Source organism: Apus apus, chromosome 1 (assembly GCF_020740795.1).
Source record: "Apus apus isolate bApuApu2 chromosome 1, bApuApu2.pri.cur, whole genome shotgun sequence".
NCBI lineage: Eukaryota > Metazoa > Chordata > Aves > Apodiformes > Apodidae > Apus > Apus apus.
The window spans coordinates 14,456,365-14,476,660 of record NC_067282.1 but is presented as its reverse complement, the minus strand read 5'-3'; the positions used below and the strand labels follow the sequence as shown (position 1 = coordinate 14,476,660).

Genomic DNA, 20,296 nt, shown 5'->3' with positions numbered 1-20,296 from the left:
ACTCATGTATTTGTCTTTATAATGGTTTGTCTCAGTTTTTTTTCCAAACACTTCACAGTTTGATCTTTGACAGCACAGTCAGACTCCCTCCAATTTTGAGTATTTATTATAAACACAATTATATAAATATATGCACATGCATTAATACATATAAATGCATAAAATGCAAACATCCCTGCTGACATCTGAGTACTGAATAAAGCAGAAACTGTATCACACATTTTTATAGATGGCACAATGGAAAAAGAAAAAAGAAAAGCCTAAAAGAGTGGCCACCCTCATCAGTGCTAGAAGCAGTTAGAGCACTCAGATTGCCTATTATGGGATATAAAAATCTCTTCTTTGTTCCAGTAGCAGGCTAGGCCCTGTGCAAGCTCAGCATGCAGTCCAAAGGACTGATTCAAAACCTAAGGTCCAAGACGTCTGACTTCAAAAGCTCCCTGAATTGGCCTGGAATGCCTAGAGACATCAGCTTGTCATTTTATATTCCAGTGCTACTGTTCCACCAAAGAAACACCTAGCAACAAAAGTCATAGCAGAGAAATAGTTATACTCAAGTGCAGAATAAACCCATGTTAATACATTTTAAAACAGTCTAGGCCCACCCATGGAGGCAGCTTGAATCCTCAAAAACAATAGAAACCCCAGCAACTGTCATGGGATCCCAGGGATGGGGAAGTAATCAAAAACCATCTTAATCTCTATTTAAAAAGAATAACTCAAGCAAGTAGCATAGTATGGGCTATTTATTGGTGGAACATGGCACTCAGTTGTATTAGACACCCATTAGGGACTTAATCCTTGCCATGAGTAAATATTTTGCTCCATAATGTATCTTCTTGGCCACACATACACAGCCCTGTGTTTGGGTATGCACAAATATGACTATGCAGTTACAGAATGTACATATACTAAGATGCATAGCATGGATTATGTATTAAAATCAAAGAGAAACTTTAGAGTAGACAAATCCTTTCTGAAGCCAACTGCCCTTCTGTCCCAGACTGAAAGCAACAAATACACTCTCACAGGTAGGGGAGTGACAGGGTGACTGACAATCCAGCTTCTATCCTACTTCTTTGATTTTGGAGTTTTGGGTTGTTTTTTGGGGTCTGTTTGTTGCTGTTGTTGTTGTTTAAGGTACCTTTAAGTCTCCAAAAGCTACACCAACTTACATACAGCTGCTGGAACTACTTCAGACTGGTTTCCTGAGAGGCAGCACAGCTGAATAACATGTGCATTCAGTCATGTTCTTTTGTTACTTATTTCAGTTTTGTGACTGAAATGCTCCTACATCACACCTAAAAACCTGCTGCTTTAAAAATAAGCAGTAACCATACAGACTGTATAACTGGGGCACTTCTATTGTTTTTTTTCCCTTATAAGCCTCAACCAAGTATCATTGAGATATGAGACATTGAGACTGAGATAAAGACAACTCACGAGAACCTGAGTTGCTTTTTGGCAGGAAATTAATGCTTATATATTGTGTGTCTATATATACACACAGAATTGCATGCATCACTAATCTATGTCTACATACGCATAATGATGAAAGATTCTCCTCCCCCCCCCCCCCCATGGTCGTAATTAATCAATGTATTTTTACATGTAAAAGATTATTTGGCTTCCCAGAAAGAGGACTGAATAAAGCTCAACAGGAAGGCTGAATCTAAAAAATAGCTAAAAACCTAAGGATCAGGGACACAGGTTTCCAGAAAATGAAGAACCTGCACACATTAATCTGCCAGTGGTAACTGTGCACTCTTGTCTTCCAGCAAAGACAAGGTAACTTTGGGAAGCACCAGAGGGCCAACTTGTATCAGCTCACCCTTTCTACCAAGTGTCCACGTGCCAGTGAAAACTATCATTTGATATGCACTGATACTACCTTTCTGTAATTTGTGGGTTTAAGCTAGTCAATCAGGTACATGCTATACATTACATTGAAAAAAACCTGTACTTCTCAGTGGTATTTCTCAGTAAAAGACCCCAAAATAACACAGTCTGGAGAATGAATGAACAGGAAGCTCTTAAATACAGCTTTACCCTGAAAGCATCCTGCAAACATTAACATCTTGATAGTCCCAAGACACAAATAAAACAATGCAACTCAGCTTTCCTGGGAAATGGCAAAAGGTCTCACTTAAAAGCTCAGCAGAAAGTCAGATACGCCACTACAAGGTGGGATTCCTCTTTATCCAGGGCCATGCATGCCCAGCTACAGTGTACCAGATTATTGCATTTACAAAAAATAAATCTTTATCCTTTGTTTCAGTTGTCACCAATGTAGCCACTTCAATGAAGTGGCCGTATGGCAGAGGTTAGTGACATTAAAAATAAAATACAAGCGAACATGAAGCCAGTTGCCACAAAGAGAAAACTCCACCAGATGCCATCGATCTGTTAGCAGCAAGACATTTCTAAAAGCAGCTGAGGAACTCTGGCCTCATGCAGCAGAACAGATCTCCTTCCTTCCTATTTTTGTGGACCTCACCAGACTTTGCTACTTTAATTTCAAGGTAACTATAAAACAAAATCCATGTATGACAACAATAAACTTCACCAGCAGAGATCACAGCTGCAAGGAACCTAAGCCTTACTGTAGTCCTGGATTTGCATGTAAAAACAGTTTCTTTTCCAAGGTAGCACACAGATAAAGAAGAACTCTACATTGATGTAACTGTTTGGCTGAGGTTTTCTGGCATTCTTGTCGCTAAGCTGCAGAGAAATTTCTGGTTCTCAGTGATCTGCTGGTGCATATCACATTCAAATGAACCTACAGAGGAACCTATATCCATAATAAAGATTACCAAATTCAAGTGCCTCAAAAGACTGAGTCAAATGCCTGTAGGTCAAACTCCTTGCTACTTCAGTAAGAATGCAGAGAATGCTGAAAGGAATGATCTTTGTCTCTTTTGCTATTTTGGAATTGGAACCAGGTAGAAGTTTCAGTGTCTAACAATAAACACACTTTTAGGGAAAACTCTGGGGTATTTCTCATTGTAAACTCTGCTTTCCCTGAACATTACTTCATGCTCAAAAAGCTATTTTAATCTCGCATCAGAGAAAGAGCCTGAAAGGCTGTTTACAGGAGCAAAGACCTTTCAAGTGAGAGTCACGTCTTAAGTGAAAAAAACAAAATTAAGAAAGACAATGCACAGTTTTACACACCGGTGTATATAAATCTAAAACCCAGGGATTTAAAGCAGTTGTCAGAATCACCTGTGGGCAGGGATGGAGGTGGTGGCACTTACAGGCAGCAGCAGCAGTAGTAGAGCTTTAACGTGTCCAGCAGTTGTCAGCTTTCGCAGGCATGGAAGCTCTTCCCAACAGCAGTGTGAATCTCTCCTGCACAGAAAGTGTAAGGCTGCCCAACAGGCTTTGTTTCTGCTAGCAACTCCTTCATCTAGACAAACATTCACAGCCCACTGCAGCCTGCAGGCCACAGGCTGAAGACCACTGGTCTAACTAGAAGGCATCTCTCAGCTACTGCCATTTGCTGCAAGGTATCATCACCTAAATCATGCATTTTCTTCAAGTGTGGGGCTGGAATTTTGTCATACACCCACATCTTGTTTTGTCGACTTGGAATGTCCAGAATTACAGCTGGATCTCTGAGGCCTCCAAGTCACACTCTCCCACAGTGGATGACAGGTATGAAAGGATTTCTAGTGCTTGATGAAGTCTGAAAAGGGTCACTTGTCAAGTCAAGAGAGCTGAGACAATTTTATCTGCATGCCTAACAATGAAACTAGGAATGAAAGACTGAGTAAAAACTGTTGGCTTTTAAAAAAAACCACTGTTAAAATCAGGTTGAAAGTGCTGGTTGGGAGTCCTCCAGCAGACATGGTGGCACTGGTGTGGGGAGGACTCCATGCCCTGCTGTGACAGCTGGTGGCAGAAATCAAAGTAACGAAACAGGAAAGCTGTACTTTCCCAGTCTCTGGGAAGTCAAACGAGAGCAGGAATCCATCACTGTTCAGAAAGTCCTGCTTGCCAATAACCATCCTGTAACAGTGGTTGGGCAACATGTTTGGAGTAATTTCTGCACTATATGACAGACTTCCAACAGGCTGACAGCTGAACCCTGGAGCGGAAGAACTCTGCTATCCTTTGGGGATGAGCAGCACCTGGCTCTACGTTTCCAGTCTTCAGGAGTTGGGCAGCAAAACTTGCAGCTGGCAAATAACGATAATTTGTAAAACATTAGAGTAGCTTAGAAATAACGTATCTAGGAGGAGAAAGGGCATTTCAGGTAAGATCTAACATACCATTTTTATGGAGCTCTATTTTGTTGTTGAATAACATAGAAGAAAAAGCCTCTTGGGCTGCTCCTGACTTCCTCCCTATCCCACTTTTTAAAAAAAAATATAATAAAAAGACAGGAAAATCCAATAAAATTACTTTGCCTCATGTTCTAACACAAGCCAGTTTAATATAGAAAATACTATAATCAGAGTGACCAACTTTATTCCCATAAATAGAAAATACCAGTTAGTAATAGCCTACATCTACAGTGCTCTCAGTTATAATCTCTGGAATAAAGACAGAGGAGCATGTGAGGAAAAGTAAAAATCATGAGTTTTCCACAAAAACCATTAGGCAGCTTGATCAGATCTATTTATGTTATTTATACATTTCTTATTCAACACACTTCCTCTTGTTTTTGTTTGGGTTTTTTTCTCTAGAGAAAAAAAGACTGGGTTTTTTGTTAAGGAAACATTAAGTACTGGTAGTTGGCACAAAGCTCTACCAGATATTCTAAGGACTATTTGTTTCTTCAGTTTGCGGTGGCTTCACCATTTCATGTTAGCAGAGATTTTTCATGCAGTACTGATGTCTTCCTACTTTGATGACATCTAAATTTAGAGGGTGTGGATAACTATTTTTAACAGTAATAAGTAGTGACAACAAGAGGCAAGATCACACCTTTCCTCTGCAAAAGGAATGTGTTAACTATGGATGCTGATGCTGTAAAATAAAATCAGTGGCCTCACTTTATCTCCAAATAAACCTCCAGAGCAGGGGGTGCTAGACAGATCATAGCCCAACCTCAAGTAATTATTTTGTTAACAATCGTAGGTGAAAAATGCTTTTTTTTGCTGATAAGCAACGCATTAGCACAGAGAAGACTCAAAGCTTCCTTGGAAGCAAACTATTTCTGGCTCACTGAAACCAATACTTTTTATTTTTAACTAAGTGTTGAAAATATTTTTTAAAAAACTGCCAGGCAAGCCTGAAACACCTGGACCAGATATCCTGCTTTGCTGTCTACAGTCTATTTAGGGGTGCTTCAGAAGGTCACTCATACTTCAACGACTGCATTATGTCACCAACTAAATGTGAAAGAGGGAGATCAGCAAATAAAACTGGTGCATTGTCATGGCCTGGCACTGGCTTTCTACTCCCAGGTGCCAGGTGTGATGTTGGATTTAAATTTAAAGGATCTGAGTGACTAAACCTAGCTAGGAACTCACGAGGAAAAGACAAACTGATAGAAGCCCTGAGCTCTGGACTTTTAACTATGAAAACACAGAACTGCACTGAGTATCACAGGCTTAAGGCATTTTAGTGCTGAACAGCAGTGACTCTGGCACTGCTAAAATGCAAAGTGTGTGACTTCAGCCACTACCAATTGCATTACATGAAAAAAACACAACCTTTCAGAATTTCTGCTTTACAGAAGGTCAAAATTAATGAATCCTGTAAATATTTTTTAAAGCTAAAATCTTCAGACTCTTTCAAAGTATGTCCTTACATATTTCACAATTCATAAGTCAAAACTTGGGAACAAAAATAGTGTGTCTTTATTGATAAGTCTGCCACAAATTGCTGAATCAACTTAAAGAGTTAGCCAAAAGTGTATCAGCTACATGGGGAGATCCTGAACATCACAAGCGTATCTGCAAAAAGTGGATGGTTTCTTACAGCAGGTAACAGCTGTTCTGTTACCAGCCCTCACTATAGTGTGATATGCAATTAAAGTACTGTTTAATACACACTGTATGAGGCTCAGCAGAATCACTGTCTCTTCATTCCTGTAAACACTCTGAGATGTACACATTAATGTTAAACCTTCACTGACTTCAGAGGGACTCCTGTCACTTAGGTGAGCTCATACACAAGGTCTGCAGGACTGGAGTTTACAAAAGCAGTGACAAGGGGGGATGAGAAGAGACTTACTACAATAGGAATTCCAACAATCCAATGCATCCGTCTTACTGAAGGAAATCCGTATCTTTACATACTATTGAATGTCAAAAACAAACAAAGATTTTTAAGCACAAAGTATATATTTATACCAAATAAAACAGCTGAAAAAGTATTACATAAAGAAAAATAATGTAACAGAACGTACTTAAGTACCTAACTTACAGTCATGCTCATATCTAAAAGTAACATTGGTAACTAATATATATAATTTTTGACAAGGGTGCATTTAAGAGTTCTCTAACATACAACATTCTAAATGTGGAGAGTATTTTTCCAAGATACAGAAAACAAATTATTTTACACAGGCACACCTGTTAATTTGTATAAAAAAAAAAACAAACACATGCTTGTAAGTGAAAAGGTCACTTTAGTACTAATTTACCAGTTATGTGAAAGCTATGTAGTGTTAATCATGTTGAAATTGTCCCTTCTCCTTTTGCATTGGTGAGCGCCAACACTGAATGGTACAATATTTGATCCATATGGTTTACTGACACTGCAACCTGTCTCCAAGCAGTAGCCCTGCCCAGATGTTGAACAGCACAGCACTGTACAGCCCCATCTGTCTGCATGTAGTGTATTTATAACTAAAAGCTATTACAATTATTACAATGATTTCTGTTTCAATATATACATCAGTATAAAATACTACCCAAAACACTTTCGCATTTCAAACAATTTTAACCACTTCATCAAACAATGCATTTGCAGAATTAAAAAAAAAAAAATAATCCAAATTAATGTTGATTGCCAACAGTACAGCATCTCTGTGGTATGTTTCCTAATAAATGAGAGAACGGAAATGTATTAAAATCCATTAAAATAAGTATCACAAAATATAATCCATGTTAGAGCAGTTCAAGGATTCCCAGTTTGTCAGTATCTACCCTAAGCAGTGCTGCCCAAATACAGCATAAGCCATTTAGTGTTTCTACAATGAGAAGAAAATATTCAAATATTAAAGCTGTGACAAACACACAAAGGCAAGGAAAGAAAATTTGTTCTGTACTCATCCCTGTTGTAGCAAGGTACAGCAAGTCAAGAGTTTGCACTCAGTGCATCACTGTATGTGCTATTATACCTGGATACAACCATGGAAGACAACAAATGGAATCAACTCTGCATTTCCTTGCTGTTGTGGTTTTATGTCAGACCATTCAAGTTAAAACAACTTAGTGTCTTGTTTTTCCTGAAGGGAAGAAGAGAGAAGAATGGAATTGTAAAAATGCTGCTAAAATCCCTATCTTGGACACAATATACTGTTTTAGGAGCTACTGTGTCATTGCACAATATAAGTGGCCTATTAATCACTGAATGTAGCAGAATATATTTGTCATGTATTTTGAAAACTGTTTTTTCTAAAACCTGTATGTATCCCATAACAAACCACAACAAATTGTGTATTTCAAACACTAATATCCTTATGTAAGGTAGTAAATATACGTTTATAGTAGCAAATTTCAAATCTCTGCCTCTGCTGCTTCAGTTTTTAAAATGAGACTTGGCTCAGTTTTCATTCTTTGTTACTCTAAAACAGAACTATTTCTGAAGCATTAAAAAAAAAAATCCAAATTATAATAAGGGATATTTTTGCCTTGTTTTGCTGATTCGTTCCTAACTTGAAAAATAATCCATGTTTTTTAAAAAGCACAAAACAAAAACAAAACCCCCCAAAAAAATCTCTCCCCAGGAGAAGTCCCTGCTAGCTGAAATTTTTTTCAGAACCAAGTTTCATGGTTACAGTATCTTTATAGTCATGTTATACACCCTTGAAAATAAAGGCTCACGCTGAGAATGGTGACAGGCCCTTAATTATAGAGGTGTTAACTGGTGACACTTTGTTTCATCAGAAAAAGAAACAACAACAAAACAAAAGCCCCACAAAACTTCATAGCTTATACTGAAAGTTTGATTCATGCTCATTTTGTTCATTTAAAAATACTCTTTGGAAACTGTGTCAACTCCTGCAGACAACTTAGTGATACATCTTTTCCTGTTAAAATAAAGATAATTCATATTCATCTCTACCCCATGCTAAGCTCTACTACTAATATACACTTCATTACCTGCTCATGTCACCATCTAACACATATCTTTACATTCTTCTACATAGTGTCCAGGGCTTATTTTTCACCAAACAGATTTTGATAACTATTATACTTAGAGGAGTTTTCATTGAGGATTTTTTTGTGTTCTAGCCTTTTTATTGCAACTTAGAGTGACCGTAATAGTTCAGACTTTCTCCATGCTAACTTGAGAGAAAAAATACAGTGAGTTTCTTCCCAGGTGAAGGATTTTAAAATCTAAACTCGTTTAGATATCAAAACTGATAACCAGGAGAGAGATTAGATGCATCTGTCATTTTAAAATGGTTTCTGCTACTTTAAAATGCATTTTAAAATTGTACATAGGACACTTAGGATTGTAACTTTTACATTGCTGCAACTGGAATCTAATTCAAAATATTGCAAATAAACATGAAAAATAAGCCACTGGTCATGAATTCTAATGATTACATTCAAAGCTAGCCTTTAAAAAAATAAAAAAGTTACAGGCAAAACATAATGGTTTATGTACTCACTAGCTTATCAGGCTACAATAGGCATGTTTTAAGTATAAAAAAAGCAGACAATTCAGATTTAAATAAGACTACATGAAATCAGAAAAAAATGCTTAGATTTCACTATTTTTTTAAAAAAGAACACCTATAATTACTTCCCATTCTACAGCTACAGTTAAACCAACTAACAAAAATAATCAAACTATTTTTGACAAACAAAAGTTAGGCTAGAGTATGTGGCAACAAAGTTCATATATGTTTCTATGTAAAATGACTCATGATTTACTATAACATAAAATATGAACAAGAGCACTTTGTGACTAATGAAATAGCTACTAGTGAAAACACTTAATGCCAAACAGTCTTCAGCCTTCCTTTAACTCGTATCTCCAAATCAGTATTGACTTCTTTTGACCAGATACATCATTTTTGGCTTGTCACCCCAGTATGTCACTTTTTACCACTTGCCACAGACAGCAGGAGACAACTAGCCGAGCAAACTACAAGCAGTGACATGCAGAAATTAATTCTCAAATCTGAGTGCTTAGATAAAATGATATGCAAGCGCATACTAGGACAAAAGGAATGGCATTCGTCATCCAAATAGGCTCATCATCCCTCCCCACCCCCCTTGAACAGTAGTTGCAACAGCAATAGAAAAAGATCAAGAAGATGTCTGTTCTTCAGAGTCAACTGTGGAAAGAAGTCAGCAATATATAACAGCAGCGATGGACAAGGAAGAGCAAAACAAAAGAATCTTGTTGAATACTTGTTCATTTACTTTTTCTGAACACAAGCCCAAGTGTACCACACTGGCTTGTTCTGAACTTCAGATACAGATGTCCTATTCTCCTTAGATCCTTCACAGATTTAGAATTCAGTCTCCCTGAGGCCTCTATAACCAAGTAAGAAAACTCTCTTTATCTAGCTTGGTGGCTGCCAAGACAGATTCCATGTCATTAAGGATGTCAGAGCTCAAAGCCTCTTGCAGACTTGGCATCAGTTCTTCTCCTTCTATATTCATCCCATCTCCTTCCAGTGTCCCAAGGTCCACATTTGTCCCTGGAATGGCTTCAAGGTAGTCTGGGAAACGGTTCTGATGGGACGGTATGTTACTTTGGCTGATACTGTCACCTAGTTGTAACACAAAGCAAGATGGATATTAAATATAATGGAAGTAGCAAACCCACAATTTATCAGGACAACTGATTAAATGTTAATCCTGTACCTCTTGCATCATACAAGCAGCATGATGCATACAAGTCCATCACAAAAACCAAAGATGACTGCATGCAGATGTACAACAAACCTGCCTTTGTTTCCACCTTTTCACCTACTGACCCAAATCTCTACAGATCTTTCATGTCATTTAGCATATTTTATTTGTCACGCTTAAATAAAAAGACAATTCAGAGTCAAATATTGTTTTGGAACAGTATTAGCAACAGTGGATGAGATACTGTTCTTAGCTCTGAACAAACAATATTACTTTAAAAGCAAATAGACACTCAAATTCCATATAACAACAGGAGTGGTACTATTTATAAGCAATTCCCCACCCTCACAATAGCAGTGGTATGAGTATGATTTTCAGAAATCTAACTATAATATTTATATTATAGAAACAGAAGAAGGTGGAAAAACAATGAGAGAAGTATGACAGCTTCTCCAAGTTGCTTGTTTTCACTGCAAATGGAAACAAGTATATTTGGCAAATGTGCATTAAGGATGTCCACAAAAACAGACCTGTATCCATCTCATCAACACTGTTCAGGAAGTCATCGGGGGTTCTGGGTACACTATAACTGCTCATACTAAGTCCACTATCTGTGCTTTCGTCTCTGGAGTGATAGGTTCCACTGTAAACAGAAGAAAGGGGATTAAAAAAAAAAAATGAGGGTAGAGTATGAAGAAATTAAAATAAACGCTTAGTTTTTAACCAACCCAAGGGCTTCAGAACACTGCTGTCAGGAGAAATGCTCTGTTCTAATAAAAACCTGAAGCCTTTGTCTGTGCAAGACACCTGGGTTTTACTTTATGCAGACCTTTTCCCATTAAAACCACACTATTTAGATTCAATTGCATTTGTTGAGAGACCATCTAAGTAGCTTTAAAAAACTGCTTGTGTTCGGTATAGTTTTAAACTTTTCACACTCACCCACAACTAAAAACCACTGGAAGCATATCACAGATAGTCCCTAATGATTATAAAAGTAGTAACAACAATGGTGTAGCCTTCCACACTTCTCCAAGGATTAGAAAAAAACACATTACTAACTACTAATGTCTTCATATTTAATTAACCACTGAAGTGTATTTTTAGGTCACTGCTGTTATTAATAGGAGCTATTATTGGAACTCCTTGAGCAATTCTTCAATTGCTTCCCACTGTTGCATTACTACTAGTTCAGTCATACATGTCATGGCAAGAACGTGCCCTAATATAAATCAAATACTGGTACAGAAGCCATCCTGTAAACAAACCCTTCTCAGAACAATCTTGCTGACAGAACAGTTAACAAAACAGTGATGGCATGGGGCCTCACATGCCTTCCCTTCCTTATTGCCATCTTACTGAGTGAGCAGGACCAAGAAAGCTCCAGTGGGAAATCTGGGATGGGGTGGAAGGGGAAGGTAGGCTGATGTACTGAGTTTATACAGCAAGGTTTTTATAGAAGGGGGGCAGCAGGGATGGCCTCTGTGAGAAGATACCAGAACCTGACCCCATGTCAGTCACAGCTGGTTCCAGGTGGCTCCAAAATGGTCCTGCTGCTGCCCAAAGCTGAGCCCATCAGCAACAGTGGGGGCACCTTTGTGATAACATAGTTAAGAAAGGGTAAAAAAACCACTGTGCAGCCGCTGGGAGAGAGGAGTGAGAAAAAGTGAGAGAAGCAGCCCTGCAGTGAAGGAGGAGGAGAAGCATCTCCAGGCACCAGAGCAGAGGTTCACCTGCAGCCCAAGGAGGACCACAGTGGAGCAGAGATCCACTCTGCAGCCTGTGGAGAACCCCGTCCTGCAGCAGGTGAACATGCCCTGAAGGAAGCTGCAATCCATGGAGAGCCCATCCTGGAGTAGGTTCCTGGCAGGAATTGCTACCCTTGGAGATGAACCCAAGCAGGAGCAGGTTTTCTGGCAGTGGCCTGCATAAGCAGCTGTAGAGATATACGATCATCTTCCTCTCTCTGCTTACCCTTATAATACCCAGGCTTCACAAAACATTTTCAAAACCTGTATTTCTTCAGGTTGTGGTAGCATCCTTACTGATTTTCCAGCTTGAATACTAAATGAAGATCAACTTGACTTACTGTTCAGATTAGCACTTGAAGCCATACTGATCCTTCTTATAAGGTGCTCATAAAATATTCAGCACATGCCTTTTTATCAAGCATGAAGAACCAAACAGATGCAGGTTGAGCAGCTATTCAACACTGGATGCAAGCTGAATGCCATCAGCCATGACTACAGATACATACCAATCAGATTTCACAAAGACATCTTTGCCACACAAGAAAGAAACCTAACGTTTCTCTTAAAACATTATTTATTTATTTAAAAATACTATCGCCACACATTTGATAACAATCCTAATAGTTAAGCTACTTATAACTTAAATGAAAAAAAAAAATGCTGGTTTACTTTGTGGGACAATATTCTAAAAACAGAACTGAAACTATGCTGAACTAAATTACTCTAGTTGAGGAGGCTTTTTGGCTGCTGCTCTCACACTTGGAACACCCAGCCCTTCTCTTCAAATCACTCCTTCATACACATTTCCTCTTTCTTCAACAAGGATTTCTTAATTTAGCAGTCACACCACCCAGAATTACTGCGTGCAGCTAAACTGCATTACCCAAAATAGAGTAAGATGCTTCTTCAACCAGTACTTGTTAAAATATGTGTATACAAAAGAAGAAATCTCAATTTAGGAGTTAAACAGAGAATTACCATCACTACCAATATAAATCTAATAGATGAAAATACATAAACAGAATGGCAAACCAGAAGGTGAAACAGTCCAATAAAGTTTACATAAATGAAAACACTACTGTACATTTTCTCAAATAGCTCCAACATAGCAATTATTTTCTGAGATTTTTTGGATGTTCTGATTATGTAGGCAGTGGAAAATATCTGACTACCTAAACCTTGGATATTCAACTTTGGTAAATAAAGTTAGAGGGACTGGCTCACCAGAAACTTTATATATAACCTATAAAGATAGAAAGAACCCTTTCTTTAAGTCTAAACTTTAATATAAGGGATATCAAGGAGATCTCTAGGGCAAAACTATTGGACTGCTGTACCTAATTCAGGCATAGCAACAGATATCCACAAATCTCCTTTTTAAAAATACCTTTCCTTTACACCCCTATGCCAGAACTAAGAGCAGTGATACACATAAAATTACCTGAAAGGAGACAGTGCTCACACCAAAATGCAAATCAAGATATCCTGAACTCAAGTCAGGTACAGTGTGCTACTCTCACAGCAGCACAACACTAGCACAGACAGTACACTTCAAGCAGTGAGAGAAAAAGCCCAAGAACAAAAGATGTTATTTACATAATCTAAACTATATGAATGACAACAGATTGCACTGGGAAGATGGATGGTATGTTCTTGCACCATCTCCACTGTATTTTACTAATTTTGAGAATTAGAGTGAGGACAGAGTATATGAAAAGCTGGAGAAGTCTCCTGGAAAAGGCAAAAATAAGACAAGCTAAGCTGATGTAATATCAAGAACTGGGAAAATTACATACAATGACAATACATCCTATGGGATGAAGAACACAAGTGTGAGATACCAGCAACATTCAGTTATTTAAAGAAATATGGGAAGGGATTTACAATTGCAGTAGAAAACTACAGAGATTTTAACAGCTTTCCAAATCTCAAATTAGGCAGGTATTTAAGCTTGCCATACTCCATAATCATGCCAGTTCTAACACGATGTGGACTTCTTGGCTTACAAACAGGTTCAAAACTGTACTGGTGGCAAACCATGGAAGTTAGGACTTATACTGAAAGAATCAAGATGAATTTTATGGTGTCTTCCACCAGAATAATAATGTACCATTAAAGAGAAGGGCTAGCGTGTTGTTATATTACATGAGCACTTAAGAGTAAACATGATAAAGTTAGCTAACATTTCAAGGTAATGCAGAAAAGTAGTGATAAACTCTGACATTATTTTCCTCTTTTATGGTAGGGGATACTGAGTTGCTATTAGTTTAGACTGCTGACAAAATACAGCCAAAGGAGAACTACAAAATTAGCTACTCCAACTTAAGATCAACTACTTGATTCTGCTGAAATGTCAGCAGATTTTTACTCCTTTAATTAAAAGTTTTTGTAGTTTGGAGATTTGAGTGTTTTACCATTTTCATATTTTCTTTCCAGCATTCTAAGCAAAAAAATACACGACTTATCTCAAGGTGCAGCAGTTTCTCCAAAGCTGTAATGGTTACTATGAAGCATTTGCAAGCTGTAATTAGAACAGAATTTCCAACAAAACAAATACTCCAACTAAGAACGATTAAGAAAAAAATTTATATGAAAAATACTAGTCTATATACTGTAAAATTCTACATCTTGAGTTAAAAGACCCACTTCAAAGTAACACAGCATTTAACATGAAACATGCCACTATTTGCAGACCTAACAGTAACAGAGTAAAAATACTGCTTAATGAAATACCCAAATTGGAGAAGGGAGAATGGAGAAACCTTAAAATGAACCTCAAAGTGTAGTCTTAAATGTGCCTCACAGTTCATTTGATCTCCCAGCAAGCTATTCACAAATTCTTCTGAGTCAGTAATTTGAACTGACTGTTAGTCAACAGATTATGCAGAAGCAAACATGTTACGACTTTGAATAAAAAACCCTCCTACAAGTCTGAACAGCCTACTTCCTCCCACAGGAGACAGCTTTTAATCCTCAACTTTTACTAGACTTGCCATTTAAGGAAAGATTCATTTACAGCTGTGGCTTTTGGCACGGACAGATGTTCAAAATAAACTATTACATGTCCCAAACAGAATTTTAAATTTATTTCCCCCCCCCTCTAGTAGCTACTCCCACAAACCTGTTAAGAAAGGGATCAGAACTATTTGTAGTCATTGTTCTCAGTTCCTGAGACATTCCAGGAGATGACACGGGATTTTGTGATCCACCGTCTTGTTCCATTGTTGGAAGCTGGCTACGGAGAGCCAATTCCTAGAACAGGGGGGGTTAGGGAGAAGAAACAGAAAAATTATGTTAGGCATTTGAGTAAACTTTTTAGATACATAAACACACGACATTATGGGTATGCTTTTACTGTTCCCATTTACAAGATTTAAATGAAATTATGTTTCTGAAGACCAAGGAAGAATTTTTACTAGCTTCAATGATAATCAAAGTTCCACCAGCCAAGCTCAGTATTAAAGAGACTTCATTGTAAATGTCTGTATGGTATAAATATCTGCATGTTTACATACATTTTTTCTAGTTCATTTTGATATCCTTTTGATAAGTCTATTCTGAAGATTCAAAAAAGAATTTTTAATGTTATCTACAATCATAAGACACATCTGTCTAGCTCTGCTGACTAGCACTTTTCCCCCATTTTAAGTTCTGATCTAGACCCTGGTTTCCTTTCTGCCTTGCTTTTTTGTTCGGCCAAGTTTAAAGTCTTTCCCTAAAAGTTCAAATTCACTCCTCCTGTTTGAGGCACGCATTGTGAAATTTCTAATTGTTCAAATCAGTGATTTGCACTGCATGTAAGTCTTTAATCTGCATAAGCTTCATTCCCATTACTGTGGATTATTATTTTACATATTCCTTTAATACCAAGTTTCATGTATTGTACTAGAAGGTTTTCTCACTCCTGTTGACTAGACCTGTGCAGAAAGTGTACAAACATACCACTGGGTTTTATATTTCTCACACCCATTTGCCTGCTCCAAGTAAATCCAGTCCTCTGCTCACCATCAATTACTTGGTCACCGTTCTAATAAATAGTAATAATACTCCTTCTCCTCATTTTCAGATCATAGGACAGTTGGCAACTTTTAATCAGTTCTTAAGGCTTACCCGTATTATTTTCCTTTGCTTATGTAATAAAACCAAGTGCTAAGACTATATAGTTAGTCTTATTTCACAGCCAAGTTTACAAACTTCCATCAGTCACATCAGCTGTGATATAAGAAGGTTTATTTATATACAGGTGGACTCAATCAATTTTTTAAAAAAGTAAGTTTTACTTCTTGAAATGCTTCCCAAATGGTTATCTGAAGAAAGCAGGTCTTAGAGCAGCCATCCCTGAGATGGTTCAAGAACTGCTCACTCACATCTTGATCTTTATGCCCTTCCTCTGGAGACTGGGATTCTTCCAAATGTCACCTGAGCCTTCCCTTCTCTGAGAAACTGCCTTCCCATGATACAACTACTTTTAACTGTCCAATGAAAAAGGAGGGAAAACAAACAAAAAAACCAAAACCTCTTGATTTATAGAATTATAGAATTGTTTCGGTTGAAAAAGATCTTTAAGATCATAAAATCCAACCATTAACCTAGCACTGCCAAGTCCACCATTTTGCATCACTACTTCTAGAATCTCTTCAGCCTTACGTTCATACCTGGAATACAGGATACCTTCCTTCTGCACTCTGAAAGCAGGGCTGTCAAACACTGAGTGCTCTGCTCTTAGGTAGCTACAGCTGCCTGGCTGTGGCAAGAATGCTCTGTCCTTTTCCCCTTCCCCTTGCTTTGATCTGTGCTTCGCATTTTTATTTCCTTGGGCTGCAGTCCCTGATTAGGATGAAAAGGAGACGCCTAAAGTGCCAGCAGCCTGTGGAAAAAAGCTTAATCATACACCAGTGGCCCAAAGAGTGATGACAACACAAAACCAACATGGAGTCATTTCTGAATATTAAGCACATTGTGTAGCAGGCCCGGTCTTTCCAATCAGCACTGCCTCCTGATGCAATACTTAGGAAAAAAAAAGCAAAAAAAAACCAAACAAGAAGACAAGAAATACATTAAGGTCCTGTTTTCAAGACCTACTGACACCAAGAAAAATATATCCACACATTTCTCTCTGTACCTTAAGAAAAAAGTCAAAGAATAAAAAAATGAGAAAATTATCTTTGTATTTTCTAGACCCTTAGAGGGTAGGAGAGATTGAAGCTTCATCAAAATACAAACTTTTAAAAGTATGGTAAAAATAAATGTAGTTCAGATACTAGCTGGCTACAAAAGAAAAATCACATTTCATTGAAGGCCCACTAAAAAGAGAAGTACTAAACCAGGAGAGAGAGCTGTATATTGCCCATTTTTTGGCATGTACATTGAAGTTAAATAAATCTTTTTAATATTAGTAGTACTTTTATTCCTGTTTCAACAACAACATTGCTAAAAATGTAAAATTACAACTATTTTTAACTATAAGTAGTATTACTGCTACTTATTCTGGAGACAGAACTACAGCACTTCCCCCTACAAAGAATGTTATTCCATTACTCATTCAAGTAATAAATTCATGTCAATCCAGGAGTCTGAAAGAGAAAGTAATTCCCAAAAAAGATGAGCTATTCAGAAATAAATACAGAGCAACTTTTAATCATTCCATAAGATAAGCAAGGTTTTCTGCAAGACCTAAAGAGTGTATGAAGACCATTCTTCCTGAAGATGCATGTAACGGAAACTAAAATTGCATTGCTTCAAGAATAGTCTTTCTTCATTATGAAACTGATTTTCAATTTAAATAATGTTTCCTGTACTTAAAAAAAAAATGTATGGGAGTGTACAAGCCTGTCTCAGCTCCAAACAGAGCAGTGTGAACTACAGGCTTTTAGTTCATGCTTTAAAATAAACCCTTTATTAAAAGTATTTAATGTCTGGAGGCAAAAATAAAACCATTAAAAAATCCTGGCTTATATTTCTATAACTTGATCTCATCCTATTTTTTAAGTATGTCAAATTTATTTTAAGTACCTCTGGGAAAAGAAAAGCTTAGCATTCCTATCGTTAACACAGGATTTTGATTATTACATAAAGAACAAAATGATCTGTCATCTGAAGCAAAATAACTTCAAAAATAAGGTCAGCATTGTGTAATTTATCTGGCTGACCGTATCCACTTTTGTTTCATAATTGCATACAGATTAAGTTTTACATGAAGTTCCAGGTCTTTCACACCATGTCCAAATTAACTTTATAAAGGTTAGTCTTTTCAGAACATTTTTATCCTCATCACAATTTTGCAGAAAGGTAAAAGACTCCCTTGTGCAACTCATGTATCATATTCTTACTGTATTAAAAATATTTTATGCTTCTCAACTTAAATAAATATGGGGGTTTTGGTAAATTTACTCTAGAAGGGCCAAGTGTAACATTTCTGCCCCCAAACACTGTTTAACTATGAAACAATCTAACGCTTCACTCCCATCCCCGTGAAGCCTGTAGAGGAAAAGGAAAAAAAATTACACTTTTAGGCAGACTTACAGCACCAGTTATTTCTTCAACCTAAGTATTTACATTTTTGTTTGAGGGCCACAAAGTTACAGAATATGTCCAAAAGACACAAGGAAAACACATGGCAAGATGAAGATAAATTCAGCGATGAGGAGTTATGCAATTATTGAAGAGAAAGGGGGACATATACATCATTCAGTGTTGCAATCATGAAAACCAGCAAAACTAATTTAAGAGGTGATACTGATAAGAGTGATAATAATTGCATTGTATACACTTGGCAAAGAACTCAATGTTACACAGGGCACTGCAAGCCCAGATATGGCAGCACAAATTTGAATAGACATTTGTAATTGTTTTGCAGTCCTTTGCTGTCCACTGCTGCATACTCCTCTTGCTGTCTCTCTGCCCCTGGCTCCAGCAGTGCAGCTGCCCAGCCAGGGTGTCTCAGATCCCCAGGCAGGCAGGTAACATGTCAGCAGGAGACAGCAATCACAAATGAAGGCCAAGTAGAGCTGGATGCCCTCCACCAACTTCTGCTCCTTCTAGCAAAAGCTGTTAATCACAGCCATCTCATACTCAGGTCACCATGACTCATAGCTTCTGCTGACCAATTGCTTTAACAGTACTTCTGCTTGTAACTGCAAGCAGCACCAATGACTCCAGGAAATCCACTGCAGTGAGCTACCGCTCCTATACAGACACAAAATGTGTTCTGAAGCAATTATAGGCAATAAAAACCAGACCAAGGCAACTAATGCAAATCTGATTTACTCTGTAGGCATTTAGACAGGGTATTTATCCATAAAGACCTATGTTAACAAGCAAGTAATAAATTATTTTGTTAATCTGTAAAGGTTGGGTGCTCTGAGTCAAATCACAGCTTCTCAATTTTCCACTTACTTATATAACACAAGCATCTTTCCTACTGTGTAAGCTCCTGATGATCAGCATTTCTTACTCAAACCAACAGTGTGGAACTCAAATTCTACAGCTCTTGCTACATCAAGTAATAAACAAAGTTTCACTTAGATACATGGTTTTGAGTAAGAAATTAAATATCTACTATTTCTGACACTGAAGAACATTTAAAACATTTAGTCCACAAGATGGCTGAACAACAGCAATGGTGCTTTTGCAGTAGAAGTACATTAATTCCACATTTTGTGTATTTTGATGGCAGACAACACACCTTTCCCCCCCAAAATCCAGCCACTTAAGACTTCCTTCCAATAACACTTGCCTGTTAATGTCTGATCATCTTTGCCTTTTCTAGGTACTACTTTAAAGTAGTACCTTGTTGTACTGCTCATCAGAAATACTGAAGACTAAAATAATAGTTAGGTCAAGGAACATCACCCTTATTTCTACAGGACATCCACCTCCAAGCTGAAATTCCCAATACTTTGCCAAAACTTTCTGATTTATTTAACAGCTTTCAGAAGAAGCAGTTTATTAGTCCAGGCAGAAGATGATATGTTCCTTGATCTCTTAATCACTGTGAGTCTCAATCCAGAGGCAATTCCAAAGTGAATTTTTAATGATAGTTAGAGATGACCTTTGACTGCCTATTCTTATTCCTCCCCTCAACTGGAACTAGCATTTGTCTGGCCGTACACTAAGACAAGTCAGAAAATGAATCTTGCTGAAAAATAATTTTCCTGACAGATCAGATATCTGATCTCTCTTGCAGTTTAGCCACACCAATGTTTTTTCATAACCCAGTAGCTGAAGCAATGTTAGACACATCCTGTTCTGCTGCCTTATTCTTAAGGCAATCTCTGGCAGACAGCTCAGTTTAATGTCTTAAAGCGCTGCAGTTCAGTTTGCCAGAGTACATCTACCAGATCTCTAAGTCAAAAGTAATTTTATTAAAACCCAAATATTTTCCTTTAAAATTACCACACAACTCCCCAGCTGCAGTTTATAGCCTCAGCTTATGATGGCTCTAGACAGCTAGTTAAGTGTTCTCATAGCTTGATTTCTACAGCCATGGCACTGCATACATGTGCTGTCTCACCTGTAAGCCTCATGGTGCTCTGCAACAAAGGTCTGTACAAC

At 37.6% G+C, this 20,296-nt stretch overlaps 1 protein-coding gene across 8 annotated transcripts in view; it reads right to left on the bottom strand.

Moving 5' to 3' along the window:
* Positions 1-6,277: 6,277 nt before the first annotated feature.
* Positions 6,278-20,296, bottom strand: part of YAP1 (Yes1 associated transcriptional regulator) — an 88,849-nt gene continuing 74,830 nt past the window's right edge. For all 8 annotated transcript variants that reach the window (XM_051634068.1, XM_051634082.1, XM_051634075.1 and 5 more), the window contains 3 exons: positions 14,865-14,995; positions 10,523-10,635; positions 6,278-9,910 (listed from right to left, as the gene is read on the bottom strand). In XM_051634068.1, coding sequence (XP_051490028.1) covers positions 9,672-9,910; positions 10,523-10,635; positions 14,865-14,995 — 483 coding nt within the window. In that variant the 3' untranslated portion in view covers positions 6,278-9,671. The remainder of the gene's footprint in view (positions 9,911-10,522; positions 10,636-14,864; positions 14,996-20,296) is intronic.